This window comes from Sceloporus occidentalis, unplaced genomic scaffold (genome assembly GCF_023333645.1).
Source record: "Sceloporus occidentalis isolate IW3139 unplaced genomic scaffold, rSceOcc1.0.p SCAF_6, whole genome shotgun sequence".
Taxonomy (NCBI): domain Eukaryota; kingdom Metazoa; phylum Chordata; class Lepidosauria; order Squamata; family Phrynosomatidae; genus Sceloporus; species Sceloporus occidentalis.
The window spans coordinates 33,940,101-33,964,629 of NW_028316986.1; the positions used below are offsets into that span (position 1 = coordinate 33,940,101).

General features: G+C 38.5%; 1 protein-coding gene across 1 annotated transcript; it reads left to right on the forward strand.

Annotated features, from left to right (window-relative positions):
- The first annotated feature begins 1,267 nt into the window (after positions 1-1,267).
- Positions 1,268-23,132, forward strand: FLVCR1 (FLVCR choline and heme transporter 1). Its single transcript, XM_089529275.1, has 10 exons — positions 1,268-1,972; positions 3,142-3,286; positions 6,284-6,424; positions 8,114-8,181; positions 8,926-9,029; positions 10,680-10,790; positions 11,149-11,254; positions 12,309-12,420; positions 14,371-14,435; positions 15,380-23,132. The coding sequence occupies exons 1-10, from the start codon at positions 1,271-1,273 to the stop codon at positions 15,452-15,454; spliced, it is 1,629 nt and encodes a 542-aa protein (XP_089385401.1). The 5' UTR covers positions 1,268-1,270; the 3' UTR covers positions 15,455-23,132.
- The last annotated feature ends 1,397 nt before the right edge of the window (positions 23,133-24,529 follow it).

Below are 24,529 nucleotides of genomic sequence, written 5' to 3' on the forward strand. Positions count from 1 at the left end.
GCCTCTTGGAGAAGGAGGGGAGGGCAGGGCCCAGCGGCAAAAGGAGAGCAAGAAGGGGGAGAACAAGTGGGGCTGAGGGAGGGAGAGAGAGGCCTTGTGGGGCTGGGGGGCTTTGCAGGTGTCTGGGGTGGAAGGGGACAGGTGAGGTCCAGAGGACACCTGGGGAGGCCCAGGGTGACCTTAGCCAGGCTCTGGCGAGAGGAGGAGCGAGGGAAGGAACAGGAAGGCCTTAATTTGTATTAGGTAGGACAGGTAAGGTCAAGGGGGCACCTGTGGAAGGACTGAGGAGGCCCAGAGTGAGCTAGGCCAGGCTGTGGGGAAAGTAGAAGTGGGGGAAGAAGCGCAGGAGCAAAGGAAGGGACTTAGAAGTAAGGGAAGGAAGAGAAAAAGTGTTTCTCTGTATTAGGACAGATAAGATCAAGGGAGCACCTGTGGAGGCATTGAGGAAGCTGAGGGTGAGCTTGGCCAGGTTGTGAGGAGAGTAGAAGTGAGGGAAGGAACTGGAAGGCATTACTTTGTATTAGTAAGGTCTTTCTGTTAGTAAGGTAAGGTCAAGGGGCTCCTGTGGAGGCACTGAGGAGCTGAGGGTGAGCTTAGCCAGGCTGTGGAGTGAGTAGAAGCAAAGGAAGGAACACAGAAGCGAAGGAAGGAACAGGAAGGTGTTACTCTGTAGTAAGTAGGACAGGTAAGGTCAAGAGGACACTTGTGGAGGGATTGGGGAAGGCCAGGGTGAGCTTTGCTAGGCTGTCGGGAGAGTAGGAGTGAGAGAAGGAAAACAGAAGCAAAGGAAGCAACTTAGAAGTGAAGGAAGGAACAGGAAGGCATTACTCTGTTTTAGGTAGGACAGTTGCGGTCAGGGGAACACCTGTGGTAGGATTAAGGAAGCTGGGGGTGAGTTTAGCCAGGCTCTGGGGAGTGTAGGAGTGAGAGGAGGAAGGGGAACTTGTGACTCTGTGGTGGGTGTGGATGTGTGTGTGTGAATTTAGTGATGCGTGTCTAAACTGGGGGGGAAATAATCCTACAACAGTATAGTGGGTGGAAGAAAGAGGAGGGAAAAGAGGAGGAGCAGTTCTCTCCTGTTGTGTGTGTGGAGTAACCTTGCCATAGCCCTGCTCAGCCTTGAGGAAGGTAGTTGTGGAGAAAGAGGGAGCTGTGTGGAGGAGGGGTTCTAGGAAGGAGACTTCCAGTAGGTGGGGATTGCTTGTCTCTAGTTTGGGAAGGGGTGGGAGGGGAATGAGTAGAGGCTAGTTGGAAGGAGAGTGGCTCAAAGATGGGTGGGGAGGGAGTTGATATGGGAGAGCCTGGGGATGGTGGTGAAGAGGGTGGTGAGACTCTGAAGGTGGCTATGGGAGCTCCCTTCCAGGAGAATGGTTGCCTCCCAGGCAAAGAGACTGAGCACATCAGTTGCTCCACGCCTTTGGTAGCCGAGAGCGATGTGGAGGTTAGAAGTGGAGTCCCTTCGTTTCCTAATCTTGAGGACCATTCTGAGGTGGAAGAGATGCTCTCCTCCTCTGCATCAGGCGGGAAGCTGACCCCTCGGCTCTCCAAGCGTCGGCTGGTGGTGCTGGCTATCTTCAGCTTGTACTCCCTGGTGAACGCCTTCCAGTGGATCCAATACAGTATACTGACAAGTATCTTTACACAGTATTACAATGTTTCTAGTTCTCAAATTGATTGGCTCTCAATGGCATATATGGTGGCATACATTCCTCTGATTTTTCCTGCCACATGGCTGTTGGACATTCGTGGCCTTCGCCTGACTGCTTTGCTGGGTTCTGGACTCAACTGTTTGGGTGCCTGGATTAAGTGTACCAGCGTTCAGCGAAACTTATATCCAGTCACCTTGCTGGCTCAGATCATATGTTCCATCGCTCAGGTCTTTATTTTGGGGCTGCCCTCCCGCATTGCCTCTGTCTGGTTTGGGCCCAAAGAAGTTTCTACTGCCTGCGCTGTAGCTGTTCTGGGAAATCAGGTGAGGGGGATGAATGGTTGATCTTTGGGTTGGATGTGCTTAGAGAGGGATGCTCATGTGAAGAAAGTCTGTCCAAGGTGGAGAGAAAAACGAGTAATTTTGCATGGTGTGAAAAGCCTAATAGTATGTTTTGTGTGTACTACATAGTTGCAGATTAATCATAGGAAACCTTTGTCTATATTGACGCTTATAGCAGCTTTATTTGTGGAAAAGGAAAGTGTTTGAAGTTGAATCATAGTTGGAAGGGACCTTCCAAGTTATCTAGTCCAGTGCTTCTGAAGCTGTTCAATGTGATGGACCAGCAATCCCCCCCCCCAACATGCCAGAAACCAGTACCCTGTTTGTGTCATAGTTACAATACTTGTGTAGTGTCCTATAAACTTGCCATGGTCAGGCAGCTAGTGGCTTATAGATTGTCACAGACCAACACTCTGAAAAGCACTGATCTAGTCCAAACCCTGCTGATGCAGGATTGTGTTATAATTTATTATGTTTATCCATGTAGTCTATAAAATTACAAAATAAAACAAAATGACAGGAAGCATTTTACTGTTCTTATTCTGTCTGCCATTCAAACAACTCAGTAAGACTTACATTTTAATCTAGCAACTTTTTGATAGCTGGTTCTGAATAATACAGAAAATATTTAAGAGCAGAAGACAGGGCTAAGATTTGAAATGAGTGTTTACTTGTCACTGTGGGATCTAAAGACACAAGATAGCTCTAGTAGTTTTGCAATTAAGTCATGTGTTTCTGGTAACATTCCTGAGGAGAACTCTAAACATCTACAGACTCAGAATCCCAGATATAGAGTTGCAGTCATTGTAGAGTCAATAAGGTTACCAGTCTATTTGGTTTAACAGTTAGTAAGAGCAAGATTCACTGGCTGGACAAATAAATGCTTATGGAAAGTATTGTTGTATGAAACTCAGCCAGAAAAGTGAGTTACATAATCTGTATACAACTATTGTTCTAAAAGTAGCCTTGCATTTTAAGTCAGAAAAAGTGGGTTATTTAAGTACAGTGATCCCAAATAGTCTCATTCATGGCCATCACTTTACAGGTTAATGAAGGAACACTGTTCTTTCAGCCATTCTTTTCTCTTACTTTCATATAATCTGCTATTTTGGTTTCTAAAACTTGTTTTTTACATTGGTGTGTCTTTACAGCTAGGCACAGCGATTGGCTTTTTATTGCCACCAGTCTTAGTTCCAAACACAGCCAATGACATGGATCTCATGGGGTATAACATCCGAAATATGTTCTATGGAACAGCAGCAGTATCCACGTTCTTGTTTATCCTAGTAGCACTTGGTAAGTAAAACATACCTGGCGTCATCACTTTGCTAAAAACTGGAGGGAGCAATGCAGTTTGAATTAATATAACTGAAGCATTCTGAATTGAAAGCTGGGTCAGAGGTGAAGCTATGCTTGACCATCCATTTTAAGCCACCAATTCTTATTTAACTAGAAACAGTTAGCAAGAGAAAAGAAACTTTTATATAACTTTTCGTGTTCAGAATGTTGGAAGGGATTTTTGTCTCTTTTTAAGACTTACAATTGTAAACGCAAATCAGTGTTTACCATTTACTTTTGCAGAATATGTTCATGTAAGGTCAGAGGTGTTCAGCAGTGGAACATTGCAAGCAAATGGTTTCCTTTTTTTCCTGAGATTTTTAAAGGCTGCTGCCACACTGCATAAATAAAGCAGTTTGACATCACTTTAACCTCCATGGCACAATGCCATTGAATCCTGGGATTTGTAGTTTGCTGTGCCACCAGAGTTCTCTGACAGAAAAGGCTAAACATCTTACAAAAATACAGTTTTCAGAATTCCATAGCATTGAGCCATGGCAATTAAAGTGGTGTCAAACTGGATTTTTTACTGCAGTGTCGATGCAGCTAAACAGAGGTTGGATAGCTACCTCTTAGGGATGCTTTAGGTGTGGATTGGCAGGGAGTTGGACTAGATAGCCCTTGGGATCCCTTCCAGCTTCATTTGTGGTGGAGACTGTTCAGATAGCGTCTGTATTCTTCACCATTGGCTATGGTATCTAAGGACACTAGCAGTTGCAGTTCAACACAATATGAAAGGTTATGCAATTCCCTGTTGTAAGGGTTGCCATCATGGGTGTAGATGTTTAATCTTTTTCCTTTGGGGGTTTAGCTGAAGCTACAAAGAAAAGTTATTACATTTTTTTGTCTTAACTATCATACTAGGAATGGGCAAAATCTCACTGATGCATTCACACTATTCTGCAGTGCAATGCACCACTAAATTCATAGAATCACAGAGTTGGAAGAGACCTCAAGGGCCATCAAGTCCAACCCCCTGCCATGTAAGAATACACCATCAAAGCACCCTCGAACGATAGCCATCCAGCCTGTGTTTAAAACTTCCAAAGAAGCAGATTCCACCACCCTCTCAGGGAGCGTGTTCCACTATCAAACAGCTCTTACTTAATGTTGAAGTGGAATCTCTTTTTCTGTAGCTTGAATCCATTGCTCTGGATCCTATTTTCTGGAGCTGCCAAAAACAAACTTGCTCCATCATCATATGATTTTAGCAGCAAGACTGTTATTTACCCAGAAGTGGAAAATGGTAAGAGTTTGCTCCCAGGTCAGAATATGTGAATTGTTATAGATATCAGCTCTGAGCAGCACCAACCCAGCTTTACAATTTCTGCTTCTTGCTTTCACTTTTTTGGCCAGATCTTCTTGGACTTCACTTTTTAAAGTATTTGCATTGGGAATCTTGCTATCGTTTACTTCATGGGTTTTCAAACTGCATTTTAGCACATCCTTGCTAGTGCAAAAACCTATTACAGTGGGACCTCGATATCTGTGGACTTGCCTTCCATCGATTCAAGCGTCCACGGACAGCAAGCCTGCATTGTTCCCAGTGGTGGCATGTGCACATGGCTGCACTGCCATTGGGGCGGCCCCCGTCGTCCTCAGTGGCGGTGTGTGCACGTAACCACTTCACCATTGGGGACAACAGAGCTTACCTGAAGTCCCATTCCCATTGTCTCTAATGGTGGTGTGGCTGCATTCATGCACCAGCATTGGGGACAATGGGACTGTCCCTAATGGCAGTGCGTCCATGTGCACACGCCACCAATGGGGTCAGTGGGACTTCAGCATCTGCAGATTTTGGTATTTGCAGGAGTCCAGAATGGATCCCCCATGGATACCGAGGTTCCACTGTAACAGTTTCTCAGAGGCTAAATGTGTATCATTATACCTCAAACCACAGAAATGGGAGGAAGAAGAAGAAGAAGAAGAAGAAGAAGAAGAAGAAGAAGAAGAAGAAGAAAGCATATATGCAAAGGGTTTGCATTGGAGAGGAAGGGAAGCAAATCAAAGAAACTAGAGTGTGCAGCTTGTCAAACTGCACTAATATTTATATATCTTTATTATTTACATGTGTAGCCTGCCTTTATCCTCAAGGTGAAAGTAGCACACATGGCTCTGACCTACTTAGTCCATTATTAAAAAGAATAATAACAAGTAGAACTCAGTATGGAAGCTAGAGATGATTCCTGAAGATAGGGATAAAATGTTAGTTACTAAAAACTGAAAGCTTTAAGCAACATTGTGGCAATTCCAAAAGCGAAAAGTATAACTCTTGGATAAATAGTGCAAAGCAGCATCTGCAACACTTGGCAGCAAAGAATGTCTGAAAACAAACAAATTGTAGTCTGAACCTGGGAGGCAATGTGCATAAGCTGGAAAAATAAAGTACTTGGGCATGGTCTCTGCTTTGTGAAGAGAAAAGTGTATATAGAAAAACAGTGAGCAAAGGTGACCCCTTGTCTTTTCTGCCTGACAAAACTCAGAAAGAGTGCTTTCACATATCAAAGTCTCAACACCAATGGTATTCCTAAGAAGAAAATTATGAATCTGGAGTAACTGCATCTTATTCTAAGCTGCTAAATTGCATAGCTTCATATGAATGGCACTGTGGTCTAAATCCAATTTTTAGTCCCAGGTACAGTCTGTTTAATAGAAAGAATATAAATTTAGTAAATCAGTGTTTTAATGAGTTTCATTGATTCAGTGGGTCTACTCGAGTTGAAACTAATTGTTGGGTATAGTCTGCATATCCACACTGTTTTACAATAGGCATTGAAGAAGATACACAACTCATAAATTTGTATATAAATCACCCTGTGATGAAAAAATATGATGTGCTTTGTAGCATAACAACATGATTTAATATGCTACTAATATTCATATAATGCCAAATAATGACATTTGAGTAATAAAGAATGGGTAGCAAAACTTACATTTGTGTCATTGTCTTTCTAGTGTTTAAGGAAAAACCTAAGTATCCTCCAAGTCAGTCCCAAGCAGTTCTCCTGGATGTATCTACAGAAGATTACTCTTATAAGCAATCAATTGTCAACCTGTTCAAAAATGTTCCTTTTGTTCTTTTGCTGATAAGTTACGGTGAGTATTGGATAATCTTTTTAGACCAGGAGTGGTCAAAGAGTGACCCCGGGGTCAATTTTTGTGCTTCCCAGGGGTCCAGAATACCCCAAATGCATGCTAGGTGTGGAAGGCATTTCCACCATGGTTGGAGGACTCTGATGCCAAAATGTGAAAACACCCCCATACTTCCTGCAGGTGTTTAGGAGCAAAAAATATTTTGGGGGGTGGAAGCAAGTGTGGCCTTCCAATGTCTCTCCTAGAGGGCTAATGTGGCCTCCTAGCCTCCCACCGTTGCACACTCCTGATTTAGACTTATGTGACATAATTGCCATAACCCCCATGTACTTTTAATAGATAGCATGTAGCATGTACAGTATGCACATAAATGAATAAAATAATGCCTTATAAATTATCAGAGCAAAATAATAGGAAAAGATGAAAGCCAACCACTATATACTACATTTCATTATATGACAATGTTTAGTTCATTTTTTAAAAAAAAGTGCATGCAAACACTTTCATTTCCCAAAGATATCTGATATTTTCCTTAAACAGGACAAACACTCAAAAATAAATGGTAGATATCCAAATATTTTATAAATACATGGTGATTAGAAATGAATGGAGCAAAACCTAATAAGAACAGCTTTACTTTTGCACCATTCTTTTTTAATCACCCTGTAGCAATAGCAAGTACATTTCTGTACCGCTTATCAGTGAACTATTACTCCCCAAGCTGTTTACAGTGTGTAAGCCAATTGCCCACAGCAAGCTGGGTACTCATTTTAGCGACCTATGAATGGCTGAGTGGACCTTGGAGCCCTCATCTAGGATTGGACTTACAATATTCTGGCTGCAGGACCAGCATTTAACCACTGCACCAAAACTGTATAGCTATGAACAGATTTTGCAGCAAAGGTTTTTCATTATATATATTGTTCTTTAAATTTCACTGAAAATTCTGCTCTGTATGATTCTGGCATTCAGGCTGAGGCTAGTTTAGTTCTTGCTTAGTTTTTCATGTGAATTATTTCACATTTTAGTGGGCTATCTTACACATAAAACACCACATGCTGCATTTGTTTTTTTCTGTTGGTAGTTCTGGACAGGATTTTAGTGGTCTGCTAAGTGTTGGTTTCCATTGTCATAGTAAGATCACTACATGGATAAGGTTCTTGTGAAATTCACTGCCCTCCTTGCATTAGCAATGGATCAGTTTAAATGATTCAGCCTTGATGAATGATTGTGTTCAGATTTTGTAAAATTTGTATTAGTGGATTTTATCTATTTTTATGAGATGTTTTTAATGGTTTTTATATGGTCTGTAAACCGCTTTGATCTATGGAAAAGCGGTATACAAATAAAATGTATTATTATTTATTATTATTATTATTGATGATGTAAGGTCTCTGTATTTTACAGAGCATTGTGGGATCTTGCATGTGATTGTGGAAACTGTTCAGCTGCAGCCAGAAACAACAACAAAAATATCTGATTGCAGCTATTGACAAACACCACAGTTGTTAGCCAATGTGGTAAATGACTCATTGACAACATACCATATTTCCCAGCTTCTTCACATACTGGTGCTAAAGAAAATGTTTTTTTGTATGTTGCAAGTTCCTAAATTTGCTGAAGGACTTAAAGTGAGTTTTATTTGATTTTATTTCAGTAACCATAGCAATATTTTTAATTGTCTTCTTATAGGAATCATGACTGGAGCTTTTTATTCAGTCTCAACTCTACTAAACCAAATGATAGTATTTCATTATGAGGTAAATTTCTTTAGAATTCCTTGTGAATGATTTCCTTTATTGATGCTTCATTTAAGGATCATTGCTTGGTTCTCATTATGGGCTCAGCAGTGGCATTTTTGCTCAGAGCTGGCAAAGCTCTGACTGGATTAACTTTGTGAATCAAACATTGATATATCTTGGCTGCATGCTAGAGCAATGGAAGAATGGATCTGATCTGTGAATTACTGGTAGGTATGAAATATGGTGTTTGTCTCTTTGGAAGTATTTCCTAGTAATACACAAGTCCATCTTCTGTCTTCTGACGGCATCTCCTAAATCTTTCACAGCCCAGAGATATTAGGCAACATCAGATTTTACCATTTTGTGATTTTTAATTTTGGCTGCCTTTTTAAAAATTATGTGATTGATAATGCAGAAGTCTGTTTTAGTGACATTTAAGTCTTTTTAACAAACGACGAGGTGACATCTTTCGCAGTGCAATTAATTGATGCCTGACCTACTGTTAGCAGTTTTTCTTTCACTGACTGATCTTAAATATTCTCTTAATAAGTATTAACCCATCTGTAAACGATAGTGATATTTATCCATTAGACTTTATCTACAGAAGTGGTGGCCATATTTTTTTTACTTAATGATGTTAAGAGCTTATCATTTATGAGACAATAAGGGTTGAATTCAGGTAGGAGAGAGATTCTATGTGCATTTTCACTGTAGTAGAAACAACATTGCTTATACATAGTTCCACAACTGTTTTATTTAAAGGGAGAAGAAGTGAATGCAGGAAGGATTGGCCTGACACTTGTGGTAGCTGGAATGGTGGGCTCAATTATTTGTGGCTTATGGCTGGATCACACCAAAACATACAAGTAAGTCTGCAAGTGGAGAAATCAGTCATTATAGCTTGTTTGTTCTTTTGCTGTGGTTAGCTTGCTTCCTGTAGTTTCTGTAGGCTCTCCGTATGTTGTTGGACTGTGACTTCCATCAACCTTAACCAGCATAGCTAGTGGTGGAAGATGCCGTAGTGTGTGGTTGGAAATGAGCATCATGATGCCACTTATCCCCTGTTTTGTATGGTTATGCATGGGCTTCAGTGCAAAAATCCTGCCCTAGTTCAAATGATTTTGCAAGTCTTCATACATCATAGCTTATGAAGGTGGAGCTCCTTAACAGCCAGGTCCTCCTCCACCCCTTCCATCTTCCTGTTGTACACTGGCTTTGGAACAAGATTCTGGAGTGTATTAAGCCAAGTGTCCAGTTAATGTTCAGTCAGATCTTAACAGCTTGTGTGTAATTTAATAAACAATTAAAAAAAACAATCCAGGACTTGGTGGTTAAAATTATATGATGGGATGTAGTTAGATAAACTAACACAAGCACTTAGAGACAAACCAGAAGAACAGTTCCTGAGTGAATGGAGCAAAGTAATCAAGTTTTTAGAAAATAACAGGAGAAAATGACAGTAAGATAATGTTTCCTTGACGCTTTCCCCCCTCTTTTTAGAGATAGGATCCACAGTGTAGAAAAAAAATTAAGGAAGTCACTCATCCATGATTTAATTGGTTATTGGTAGGAAGAAAGTCAGTGTGTATGCGTTGAGGATGTTGGTTTGGATGAATTTATGTCTGAAGATATGAAGATGTGAGATGGTAGAAGTATATGGAAGATTAGTATAATAGATATAATGAAGATTGCATGTATTTAAGTTAGGGAAAGTTATATAATGATGTAATTATGTGTTATGGTTTACATGTTTTATGTATGTTTGTTATTTGATTTATGTATATTTATTTTTTTCTTTTTGTTTTAATAAAGTATTTTAATAATTTAAATAAAAAAAAAACAATCCAGGACACATCTTAAGCTAACATTCTGAAATTTTGATGTTACTGAAAACTGAATTGTTGGACTCCCTCATTAATGGGATTCAGAGGAAAAATTAGCATAGCTATTTTAGAGGGCACTTTTGTGCGCAGAGAACTACTTTCTGTAACTAGTTATATTGGGCTCTTTTACTGTTGTTGTTCTTAGAATGATGATTTTTATGTTATTATTTTGGTAAGTACCTTATGAATACTGAAAGATGGAAAAGCATAATTTTACTATTTTAAATAAATGATATCAATAGTGAAACTCTGTACAGGATAGAGGAGAGTGATGGATAGTACAGTATGGGCCCGTACAGACAGGCTAAAATAAAGCTGCTTTGGGTCACTTTGGAGCTATGCTGTTTAAATGATACATGTGTCCTAAGAGGCCAGGATCCACACCAAAGCCATACTCCAGTCCTAAGGACTGGAGCACACCTTTCGTGCGGCTTCTGGCCTCTTAAGATGTGTGCATTATTTAAACAGCATACCTCCAAAGTGACGTGAAGCAGCTTTATTTTGGCCTATCTATGTCTATGTTTGCTAAGCAAAGCAGGTTAATTAAAACTGTAAGCAATAAGAATAATACAGATGTGATCTGTAATTGACAAGGTTGTGTTTCTTTATGTTGACTTTGTGCTCTTTTCATAGGCAGACAACATTAATTGTGTACATCCTCTCATTTGTTGGGATGGTTGTATTTACATTCACCTTGGATTGTGGACACCTTATAGTTGTATTTGTGACGGGTGGAGTGCTTGGGTAAGGATGTGCAAAGCATTAAGAAAATATGCTATTTTACTTTCTTGAGCAGGTTAAGTAATCTTTATAATACTTGTGTTTTAAAGTCTTGTGAGTTTTCTAGAAGGTTCATTCAGTTATGCATGGGTTTTTAAAACTGGATGTTAAAGCCGGTGGTAATGAAGTGCAAAGAACACAGCAAAATACATTGTTTTTACAGCCCAGTAGCAATAAATAGACATTAATAATTTACAGCCCGATAGCAATAAACAGACATTAATAAATACAGCCCAAGAGCAATAAATAGACATTAATAATTGCTTTTGATGCATGGTCTTTAAGTGCTTTTGTTAATTTGAATTTTGTATTTTTATGACAGCTTCTTTATGACTGGTTACCTTCCCCTTGGTTTTGAATATGCTGTGGAAATTACATACCCAGAGTCTGAAGGCACCTCATCGGGGCTTTTGAATGCTTCAGCACAGGTAAAGAGGGAATACTTTGTAAAGCTTTTTCCTAAATAAATAACACTCTTTTCTGAGCTCAGATAGCTCACAGTCTTGTAGCATAGAGATTTATCTAGTGCTTAAAAATATCGTGGAAGTTTGACACAGCTAGTTAAAATAAAAAGAGAAGAATCTTTGCTTCTTTGCATCTTTCAGAATACACTTGAACCATTTTTAAAGCTTGGAGCATCTTTATTGATAATATTCAGAAGCCACTGTGTAGGTATTTAAAATTGCATGAGCATATTTTTAGTTGCTTTCATTAAAACTGTATCAAACTGTGGGATAAATCAAATCATGGTCATAATATCAATACTCTTGTCACGAGTACCAATATGTTTTAGCTTTCCTTTCCCTAACACCTGCCCTTTCTGCTTAGAATGCAAGAAGAGTTTACTTAGCTTTTTCTCCACTGGAACTTTTAGTTCCTTTGGTGGACTGTGAGACATTCTTCCTTTCGCATTGTTGCACACATCAGCAAAATGAGAAAATTACTGTGCTGTATCAGTATGGTGAGAATATGCTATGCTCCCCTCTACGTATAATGGTTAATACAAATCTATCAGTATGGTATGGGGGGGGAAATGAAAACTGATTAAGATGAGGGAACAGTGTTTTTGATAGCAGATGGTATAATTGTAGTGCTTGTTGGCATGTGCTGGCTGAACAGAGATAACAGTGTTTGTATCAAGAATTTTTAAAAAGCTCCCAGATCTGCATCTGCAAAAATCAGTTTTTAAAAAGCCAGACAATAATCCTGGGCTTAAAATCTAAAACAGAATGCAAAGGAAAGAAAGGTAAGAGGAAAACAGACTCAGACACCAGTTGTAATAACTGGAAATTTCTTATAATGTCCAGTTTGTGAAGGACAGAAACCCAATGGAGCTGGTCTCCAGCAGAGCCACGAAATTGGTGCTGCAGCATAAGCCTTGTGAACAAATACTATGCAGTTCTTTTCTCTGATAGTCATTGTTAAACAACTACAGATCTTCTAGTTGAGAACCTGAAATACTTTCTTGCGTATTCATTACAGATATTTGGGATCCTCTTTACATTGATTCAAGGAAAGCTCACAACAGACTACAACCCCCGTGCAGGAAACATTTTTCTCTTTGTGTGGATGTTTATAGGTATCATTTTAACAGGTAATTAGTTAAATTTCTTTCAGATTAATGTATAATGTCTTATTTCTACAGGAAAATTGTCAGTAAGACATATAGTAGATCCCCTCAAAGATTTAATTCATTTGTTCACTTTCTGTATGTGTTTGTTTTAATGACTACAGGTTTTTATATTTTTCAAATTCTATATATTAATAGAAAATAGCTCTTGAGAATAATAATAATAATAAATATTAATAAAAAAGCCCAATTTAATTTCCAAAAAGATGTTGAGGTAAAGGAAAATCTGTAATGCTAATAAAGCAGCAGCTTGCTTCCCTTTGACTTCAAAGGGGAAAGTGGAAGTGGGGAGGAAATGGCAGGTCAGTAGTCTAAGGTCATTATCACATGTACCTCGTCTTGCCACAATCACATAGGTAAAAGGAAACAAACATACTAGCTGGAGGAAATTAAATTTCCACACATCTCTGCAATAACAGAAGATACTGTTTTTGCCATTGATGGTCCCTTGTGCTCACTTCCACATTCCTTAACCCTGTCTTCCTGACCTGTGGCCTGCCCAGCATGGTTTTAATTGTTGTTGTTTTTTAACACAATTCCAGAGTTATGCTAATGCAATTTAATTTTTAAAAAACCCAGTAGAAATAGGGGAGAAAGAAAAAATGAAAACAGCCTGCTTGGGAATAGCAAGGGACAAGGGAGAAGAGAAGACACTGACACCATATGACTGCCAGTATCAGAACTGTCACAGAAGGGATGTTTTGCACCTGTGGATTAATAAAACAACAGTGTGATTGGGAGATTATTGATGAGTTTTCCCTGTCAATGAAAAGGGACACTCTTTTAGCATGTACTGTAGATTAATGTATAGGTTAGTTAAGCAAAAGATAAGGAAGATAGAACAGACATATTAAACTATTGCAAAAATAAATGGTTTTGATATGTGATGACAATTGGTCAAAATCTGTAAATAACAGATCAGAGAAACTAAGGATGTAAAATTATGAACTCTGAAATCAATGAAAATAAATGAAAAAATATTTTTGCAAACCAGATTATCAGAGGAACATATTGAAGCAAAATGAAGATTGTAAATTAGTAATAGACATGTAATGAACTGTCTGAATATAACAAAATCGTCACTGTTTTTCCTGGATTTTTATAAATACTTTTTTAAAAAGAAAAAAGAAAACAAAAGGGACAGTAAGCGCCAGAACAGACAGCCCTTTAAAGCTGCTGTCTGAGCGGCTTGAGAGCATGGCTCCGAAGCTGCCCCGAAGCTGGGCAGCCGCCCAAATGTGGGCGGCTTCAAGATGCTCTGGTGGCATGGCATTTACACACATTTACACAGCCAGCTTCAAGTTGCCCCTTCTTGCCAGTCTGTTCCAACATTAACAGTGCTTCAAAGGCATAGCAGCAGCAAGACAGAGATGTTGTGTGGTTAGTATTTTCAAAAATGCGATTCTCCAATTTTAATTATGATTTAAAAGCCTTGTGTGATAATGTTCTAAATAAGAGGGAACTAATTTCTAGCCTTTCAGTAATAATTCTGTACATAAACCTAGTTTCTCTACATAACGCTTCAATGAGTTGTTAAAACCTCACTGCTTCTAGTTATTTCATATTGGAAAGTTGGTTCTCATGCTATCTGAAATCAGTCAGATGATCAGCCTTCATGCTGTCATGTTTTTCCATTGCCTATACTAAACCATTTCCTCCCCTGTTTCTTATGTTGCCAAGTGCTTTTTATCATGCTGGATCATGCACCTACTAATTTAAATGTATAAGTTCCCTGGAAAGCCTTGTTTAGTACTGGTAGTGATTTCAGTATACAATGAATATTTTACGTCTATAAATATCTTACATAGGAGTAGTCTCTTGAATCCCAAGTAAACATCCTGTAAATAGTGAAAAACTTATCCAGCAGAATTATTAATGCAGTGGAATTTATATGCAGTTCTTTCTTTCTTTCAGCTTTAATCAAATCAGATTTGCGGAGGCACAGTGTGAATTCAGGGATAAATGTTGACATTAAATCTGTAAGTAGTTTTAATCTTCTAATTTGCTGGCATGATTAGCTACTAAATCTGACACTTGGTGTAAAACTATTAATGCTATTACAGTGCCGGTTCCTTCAAGTAACCAATTAGACTTGCCATTATTTAAAGTGCTGTGTATTTTTTCTAGTAGGTTGTCTTTTTAAAAATGTTTTGGCCATAAGGAGTCTCAAAAGCAAAGGCGTTATTTGTTGTGTGTCTGTAGTATCTTCCATATGTGGATATATTTTCCCAACTTTTCCTCCCAAACTACTTTTCTAGAATGGGTGGGAACTGGAAACAACTGGGAAGCTGTTAGAAATGTTTGAAAGCTTCTATGTGTTAATGGCACTGCTTTGATTCATCATTTGCATCTGTTAATGGTTTCAATAAGGCTAGCTCACAAAGTTATTTTTAGGATTGTAGTTAGTAGTGACTTTAAAAAGACAGGAATGTTTTTCACTTGTTTTGTGTCCATTCTTTATTATTCTAGTTGGAAGTTATAAAAGTACTTCTTTCTAGCCTGCTTGTAAATAAGAAAAATATTAAAATTTGTACAGTTAGTCCTCTGCAGGTTAGCTATCTGCAGATTGGAGCACCCACAGATGGCCCTGCCCCATTATCCTCAATGACAGAGCATGCATAAAAAATAATGGGACTTGAGCTCCTGCACTTTTTTGTATCAGTGATGGTGGTGATGGTGGTGGTGTCTGGAATAAAGCCTCCGCTGACTCAGAGGCCCAACTGTAGTAAATAATATAAATGTGTACAAATAATGTAAAAGTGTTCTGTTTCCACTAAGTTATTCTCTTATTTTGTTGTTGATTGGTGTTATTATTTAATGCCTTTGCTCAAAGTATATAGAATTTTATCAGTGATATCAAGGGGAACCTACCAGGAATTAATTACTGATTGAATCAATTTTATCTCTGTTATTTCTCTCACAGATGTCAGTTGATTCTCCTATAGAAGATGGACTCAATAAAACTGCATCAAAAAGCCAGTCTGAAACAAACATTTAAACAGAGGAATGTTAAAGATCTTCAGTTGTCACATTATACCAAATGAAAATAGTTTGATCGCAAGACATGTATGCCTGAAGGTAGAGCTATGTGCTATCAGTGATAATACCATGCAATTTGCTTATGAAGTAAAATGCCCATACTCCATTGGTGTCACATTTTAGTTTTTCAGAGACTATATTGGCAGTTTTCATCATTTTTTAAAATTTGCATGGATAAAGGATTTCTAGGAATCTGTGGACTTTCGAAAATATATGAGAGCAATTCAGTTTTATGACAGGTCGCAGGTTCTGATTAAAATAGCACAACGGTTCTCTTTTCCTCCTCATAGCCCAAAGATCTACCTCCTAGCTCTTTGGAGCAGGTTTTTGGTGCATGTGAAGGGCCCCACTGAAAGTGTGAATTACCTCCTTCTCACACTGATTCTGTTTTTGTGTGAAAGCAGATATCCAGAATTGGACACAGCCCGTGAAATGTGTGCACTGAATAGATTGTCATAAATTAAGGAAGTGGTTGTTTTAACTTGGATTTTTACTGTAAATATTTTAGAAATATTAAACTGCCTTTCTGGTGGGGGAGGCATTGCACAACAAACAGTATAAGAATTTCAAATTTTTGAATGTGTTATACTGTGAATTTTATTTGCCATTTCTGTTGGCTTTAAAAGGATCATGGTTTATGAAATTTCTCAATATGTTTGAAGGACCTGCATAAATATATATTTTCTGGAAATACTTTATAGCCTGTTATTTAAAAGATAAAGGCCATATTGATTTGTGAACAACAGAATCCCTAGATTCTCATTTATTCCGACTTCTTTTGCTTTACATTCTGGAAATGCAGAGATACATATTTCTGTAGATTGGGAATGGCAACAAAACAAATCTTTCAAATGCCCATGTCCACAGCCATTCTCCACTTGTTCATGAATGTGTGTTAGTGAACAGCACTGTCTTCTTTTAATAGGCATTATCAAGTGAATTGGCAATTAAACAAAAAATTGCAAGAGCACACAGTGGGTCTCTGCTATTTTACCTTGTCACAGATATGTGCAGGTTTACAAGAGTATTGTGCCTTCTACTGAATCATGTAACAGAAGAACAAGGACTCACTTCTAAGATTTTATGTACATTCCCTTTTACATTTGAGGGAATATACCAGTGTGTGTATGTGTGCTGATTGGTGGAAGTTTGTCAATTCTTATGTGTCTGGAAATATTAACAGCGATGTTCTTCCATCATGGTATCCCTTTAGTTCAATTTGCATGGAAGTAAATAATGATTAACAATTTTTCCTACTTTTAAAAGAAAGCTTAATGTGAAAGGTCTGTTGCTTTTCCTGAGCTTATTGATGCTGCTATTCTCAATTCTCAAATCTATAGGGACAGTTTCTCTTCTATTTGATGGGGAAGATAAATTTTCTCCAGTGAATTCTTCTGATATAATAGTATAAGTGCATCTATTCTGCAGCATCTCTCCACTAAGCTTAAGAAAAAAGATATGATCCCCCAAAAATAGACTTATTAAGCCCAACTATCTGAAATGGGCAAAACCTTCATTTTTAAAATCAACTTACCTGGCTGGATTGTATTCCATGTTGCTGAGAAAATTTTAGAACATTTCTGAGACAATACTTATTAAAATAGTGTGTCTGTGTTTACTGAACCTCTCTTATGTAAGCAGTCTTGTACTCATACTCTGACTTCTCAGCCTTTCCAGTGGGACATGTAATCTTTTGCTAAGCACAATTGCCTCCTTTCTCCGTGACCTCAGTGATATAGAGATACTATTTTTGCCTTGTCCTGTTATTATTACGCTTGACATGAATATCACTTTAGTAGCAATCAGTATATTAACAATATGTATAAACTACTTACTAAAATGCTACTAGTTTACTAATCACTAGAACTAGTTACTAGTTCATCAGTATACTTCAGGGATGATCCCATGTCAGAATATAGTAAGGTTGACATTTAGGCTACAGCATTTGTGTCTGTTAAGCATTAAATTCTGGGCTGTACAAATTCTGAAGAACGGCTTATCTGAGCACTGTTGTGTTTGAGTAGAAAAAACTGTGTAGGAAGGTATTTACCCATACCCTCAAAAACATGCAAATGGAAGATACACGTGTTTACTCAAAGTAAGCTCTAGTACTGTGACTAGAGCTCTAGAAGGTTCTATAGATGCTGTGCTGGTGTTGTATAATGTACCTGTGGTAGTGCACATAACTTCCAGGTTAGGAAAAGTTACCCTAATATATGAGCATATTCATATTTTAAATTTGTCTCCTGGCTTTTATTTTTTAGGAGTATGTGGTTAGCTTCATTGATCTGAGGCATAGTCAGTGCATAACAGTGCACTGTCTTCTTTTAATAGGCATTATCAAAATGAAGCTATTTTCATCCATTGTCTGTTCTATGTACAACAGGATGACAAGCTAAAAAAAGGCCTCCCCCAAATCTGGTTTTGCAAAGATAGGTTCAATATTTTTCTGAACATGATTGCTCTTGAACACAGGAGGGACAGCTTGCATCCACAGTGATGTAGCATTAAAAAGGCCAGTATACTCCACACTTTTTCTTAGCTTTAGTATGGACTTTAGGGCTAAAGAGATGCTAGTTTCTTTCTTTGCAGCATTCAGTTCATAATTTAGAAACCTTAATCCTTTTAAGTCCCTTTTTTGTGTCTTTTGCCAAAGTGCAAAGTTACTCTTTACAAATTGCAAACTCGAAATACATTTGACATGCCAGAGGGCCCACTGAGCTTTTGAAAACAAAGCATTCATGTAATGAGGGCTTAATTGCAGCTAAAATGGATTGATCCTGAAGCAAGGCCAGGCACGCTCTTAACCTGAACTTGGCAAATTGTTTTTCTGGTCAAATCAAATGTAAAATATGGGGGAATGCTTGCAAGTTCAAATTAATGCAATATCTTATTTTTTAAATAATATAGGTTCATGATCATTTTATTAGTTGGCTAACATAGCTTCCTCAATATGTGTTAATTTGTATGTGCTGAATTGAGTTAGTTCAACAGAACAGGTTGTCCAAATCTTCTTACTGAGGATTAGGAACAGATACATTTTGTCAGTGGTGGAAACACATCTTTGTTTCCTACTTTAGTAGTATCGAACTTTCTCAGGTTGACAAATTATCATACAACTCAATGTGGCCCTCATTTTGGCTCCCCTCCCCAAAAAATGGCCACTTGTACCCCAGAAACCTCTAGAGGTGGTAATTGGCAGTATAGACATCTGCTTTAGTGGGGAAACTACCATTCAGTTTCTTCCTGTATTTAGGGTTGCCATAAGTCAGGACCTCCAAACCGGGACAAATGTAGGACAAATTTTTTCAAATGTAGGACACATTTTAAAAAAAATGGAGGACACACGAAAAAATTGATTTTTTTTAAATGTTAATATAAATGCCTGTTTCTTAGGCATGATCAAAATGGAGGACATTTGGGCATTATTTCTAGACAGATGGCAGAAATGGACTTCCCTTTCTGGCAAAACACCCCCGACCTCTATTCCAAAACACACACAACAGCACATTTGGGCATTTCACATGGCTTTACTGAACATGGCCTCTTGCATCAGAGGCTTATCCCATAACCAAACCCCTTGGGTTTAACACATAGCATGGTTTAACATGACTATGCATATTGAACATGTCAAGGTGGTTTCACAGTTCTTGCCCCAAGCGTACTTCTCAGAAGTGTGTGTCAAGGGACTTTGGTTTTTCTTCACTGCGCATGAGTTTGTAAAAATCACAGCAATTTACATTGACCATGCCTCAGAACGAAAACCACACAGAAAAGGCACTTTGGAAAGTCACACTCTCTCTGCTTCTGAAACAGTGCATGCATGCCTCTCAAGCTGACCCACTCATATCATCTTCATCATCATCATCATCACCACACTATCACTGTCAAAGTAAGGGAGACTTGTTAGCATTAAAAGCACCCCCAAAAAACTCACCTTGAGGCCTCTCTGGCCACTCACTCACCACCTCCTTCCCCTCCTCCTTTTCCTCCCCCTCCTCCTCCACCTCCTCCTTCTCCCCCTCCTCCATTTGCCTGGAGGCTGGGGCGGACGGGGCAGAGGAGGAGGGTGGCAAGTGGTTGCGCGCAAGGCGGGGAGGGTGGCACGCGGCTGCGTGCAGGAGGCGAACCGCCTCCAGCTTCGCCTCCTCCATGTGGCCATGTTCACTATTACAATATTTTCTCCCAAGTCAACCAAATTTTCGAGCAAATGTGTAATGTGTTTGCATATCTGGTGAGACAGAACTGCCTTTGCAAAAGTCTGCCATAGTACCTTCAAATTTGGCAGTATGTCTAGAATTTATGCAGCTCAGTATTCTTTACAATCTTGTAGACATGCTCATGTTTAAAAATTGTGTGTTCTGAAATGCACATTTTTCTCTATTATAAAAATATAAGTGTCTCCTCCATTAATGCCAACTTTTATGCCAACCATAAGATTAGTATTATTGCATTTTTCTTTGCTAACTCTCAGAAAGAATAAAAAAGTGGAAGTCCTTTTAAAGGTAAATAGTGGCACTGCTGAATCCAGAAACCAGGTCCTCAAGAACTATAGACCAAAGGTGAAAGGGGTGAGAATAATGTCATCCTCCAGATGTTGCTAGATTATAAATCCTATCATTCTCTAATACTGTCTCTGCTGGTTTTTGGTGGTTGAAATTTGCAGTCTGACAACTAGAGGACTGCATAATTCTAACCCTGGTGTAAACAAATGTTTCAACCTTGTAACTAGTCTGAGAAAGACTATCTCTATGGCCCATTGATTACTCAGCTTCATTTTGAGACTGCTTGGCTCATGCTATGTTATCTTGTTTGCCATACCAATGTTATTGACCTGTGGTACAGATGTCTTTCCAAATGTTTATGTATCTGTCTACTTGATCTCAATAACTCTTTAGCATTCTGACAGCAAAATGGACCACCTATCTGCCAGCTGTGCAACATCAGAAAGACAGATTTAACCAAATCTGAACCTTGGGGGCATATTAGCTTACTTGCTAATTAGCTTACTTGCTGTTCACTGCTATGATCTTTGGAATAGCGGTATATAATAGAACAAATTATTATTATTATTATTATTATTATTATTATTATTATGTTCTCACAACATGTTTACCAGTGTATTTAATGGAGTCAGATGTAAGTAATACAATCCTGGAGTGTCTTAAAATAGTTGCCTCAATTCAAGTTTGTAAACTCAGTGTCAGTTGTTGTAGCCAGCTATCTATGTCATAACTTTGACTTTCTGAAAGTAGAAATGATGAAATTTTCTGTGCTCCTTGTGGGCCATATGGGTGTAAATGGGAGAACATGAATATTGAAATGACTGTAAACTGGGCAAACAAAATGGAACCCTCCAAATGTTATACTGTAACACCAAGTATCCATCACCATTGCATATGCTGACTAGGATCCAAGGGCTGATGGTCATTGCAGTCTAACAATTTTAGAGGGTTGAATTTTGGCCACTCCTGATATGTACGATACCTCTGTCAATGGGTGCTGTGTGTCACCAATTATTCTAAGTTCAGTGACTTTTTAAAAAGAGGGCCCATATTCTCGCTGCTGCTGTCATATGTCTGCTGAACATATTTGCCACAATCACTGTGATATTGTAAAATTTGCTATAAAAAGTTGATTTTTAAAAAAATATTTTTGATACTTTTTTTTGTTAGCCATCCATATTGCATTCAAAAGTTTTGCTCTTTTTCTATGTCATTCAGCAGTATCTGTCTGCTATTTTCAATGCATAAAAGTGACCTGGGACCCATGCACACTATACAATTATAGCACTATCTTCCATTTTAACTCTCATGGCAACTTCCCATGGAATCTTGGGATATGCAGTTTAGTGGGAGCATATAAAATTTTCAGAAAGAGAGTTCTAGTGCCTGACTGAAGCACAAGTTCCAGGATTCCATTGGATTTTTTCCATGACAGTAAACAGTTGCATTATGGTGCTATATTTGTAGTGTAAAAGGGCCCCTGGTTTCTGGATGGTACCAAGCAACACTATGTACCAACTGTTCATACCGTGGTCTCGTTTTCAGATCTGTCAAGTCCTGTGCTATAAATATTTCCAGAGAGACTAAATACTAGACCAAACCATTAAGGCTAGGGTCCTGCATGAAGATGTAACTAGTGCTGACAGCATTAGCTTTGGATTTGGTCTGTTTGTTGCAGATTCTTTCTCTGTCTATTTGCCAGTATGGATGTAGTTTTGGAGAAGTCTCAGTATAAAAAGGGTCAAGTGGTAGTCCGCAGAGCTGTGGTGAGAACTGTAAGACTATGAAATACTTTCCCCACTGCAAGCGTTCCCACTGATTATTGTGACAAAAAATAAATACAGTCCCTCTTTCTAACAGACTTTTCATCTAGTTAATAATGGAATGTGGAATATTATATCTGTTTCGTATGAAAGATTAATACATGTTTAATTATAGTGAAAGATAAAAGGATTGACTGCCTCAAACAATACCTATACCGTGGCTGTCTTAATGCATGAGTATGATATAATCTGATGTTTAGAAATACATCAAGGGTACCAGCAATTGACAAATTTAAAGTCTAGTTCTTGGCCAGAAAACAGAATATAAATTTTTTCCTATTTAGATATAATAGTGGAGGAAAGGAGGCTTTAATATCAGTCACTAGCCTCCATTTAGGACAGTCCTCCAAAGTTAAAATTTGCATTTGTAATAATGATCAAGTAATGAAGATTAGGGTTATCCTGTAATGGGGTCTTAGGCAGCAGTCCTTTATAGCTAGGCCAGTGTCTGAGGGGCTGTAGGAAGGAGCAAAAATGACTCTCTAAAGTTTTCAGTGGAGCTCCAACCTCAGAGCTTAGATGCTTCTTTTCAACAAGTCAGCCAACCTCCTCTCCCTATTCGAACTCCAGCCTTCAAGCAGGGAGGAAAAGGCATATTGTGTTGGTGGGAGACTATATGAAACTGCTGAAACCACAGTCTTCTCAGGTTTCAGCTATGCCCTCAACATAGAATAGGTGGAATGTAGTTTACCCCCCAGATTTCGGGGGTGGGAGCAAAATTATATTTAAAAACAAAATAAAAATAGTCCTGTGGAGGGACAGGGCTATTAACGAATGGCTCCTTCATTTAATTAGTTTTTTACCTTAGTGGCAAAAGCTTGTAGGGCTTTTAGGGCCCGTACAAACAGGCCAAAATAAAGCTGCTTCGGGTCACTTTGGAGGTATGCTGTTTAAATGATGCATGTGTCTTAAGAGTCTGGAAACTGGGCTGGAGTGTGGCTTTGGCCTGTCTGTATGGGGCCTTAGATAGTATTGTGTGTCTTTTCATTAGAGCTTTAGCTCCCTTAATGTTGTGTTCCTAAAACAAATATATAGTGTATATGACTCAGGAAGTGTATAATAGTTACTACAAACCTGAAGAAGCCAAACCGCTCCAATGCTCTTGCAGAATTGTTATCCTACCCATGATTTTTGCTAAGGCAAAAACCCATTAACTCCACAGTTGAGATGGTTACAGGTCAGCAAATGAAGAATTAGAGAAGAAAAACATCCTTGTCCTCTTGAATGTATTTGTACTGTAACTCAATTTGTATTGTTTGTACTTTCCTGTATTGGGGTATCTCTATAGCTGTACTACTAAATAAAAGTATTGTAGAAAGAGTGCCATGTTTGTTTGTTCTTTTGCTATACATGTTTTCCTGAACTTTATTATTCTGAATTTGAGCTGATTTCATCAGTATTTTGCATGGATAATGTGAATCAGTTAGAAAACCTTTATATCAACATTATGTTTTAGAGGTCACTATTTTTTATTAGCTCACCAATTCATATCCTCTATCAAACTACATTATGTTTATAGTTTTTTTTGTGGGGGGGTTCGGGCTATGTGGCCATGTTCTAGATGGGGTTATTCCTTGTTTGTTTAAAGATGTGGCAGAAGTGTTTCCATAAGAGCCGAACGGTAATAACCCCTGAAGATTGCTGACCTGGAATGCCCTGCTGCATTTATGTAGCAATAAAAAGACATAACATAGCTTATTGCTCGATAGCTCCATGTACTGCAACAGCAAAACTTTTAACCAGTAATTCAGACCACATACTGACTAACTTTACTGCAACTGAATAAAAACTATTGAAGTCCAAATATTGCCTGAAAGCAACTTTGATGATTCCAGCAGAAGGCCTGTCAAATAACACATTTCATCTAACTGCTTTAATTATGAAGATATAAACTCTTATAAATGAATTCCGTGCAAAAATGTGTTGGCACGTGTCAGCATCAATTATGCAAAGTCACAGTAGATACCCTAGGGAAGAAATGCAAATAAAAAATCTGCAATAGGTGGTGCAAACTGTAAGAGCTGTGAAAGTACTCTTACAATGACTCAAAGGTATTCATGGATATCATAGCAGATTCCAGTGTTTTCTCTGGAATGAAACAAGGTAAATTAATACAACATCAGATATAAGAAGTGCTTGATGTACATTAAGAGGACATAGAAATTTCTTGTTGGACTTCCAAAGCTGGATATTAGGTTACAAATAGTAATGGTTGAGGCTGTCATAAAAACCCACCCTATTATAAGTACATTTCAGAAGAATCATTCTGATATGGTTTGTTCATAATATACTCAAGTATGTAAAATATTAGTTTTGGTTCTCATCTTAATGAAGGCTACATATCTCTTATTAGAGCAGGGGTGGAAGATCTGTAGCCCTGCTTTCTAAATACTGAGTTCCAACTCCCAGTATCCCTAACTCTGCAAGGGTTACTGGCAGCTGGACGGCTGTAGGTTGTCCACTAATGCTTTAGAAAGAAGAGGGCCTAAGGGTACCAGATCTGATCTGAACTTGGAAGCTAAGCAGGGCCAGCCCTGCCAGGTGCTGTAGCCTTTATTTCAGAGGAAGAAGATGGCAAAACCACCAGAAAAAAGTGTGAAATTCGTGGGATTGCCGTAAATTGATAGATGACTTGAAGGCATATAAACACACTGCATTTCAGTTTCTGATTCAGAAGATGGTATGTAAGGCAATATCACAAAGGAG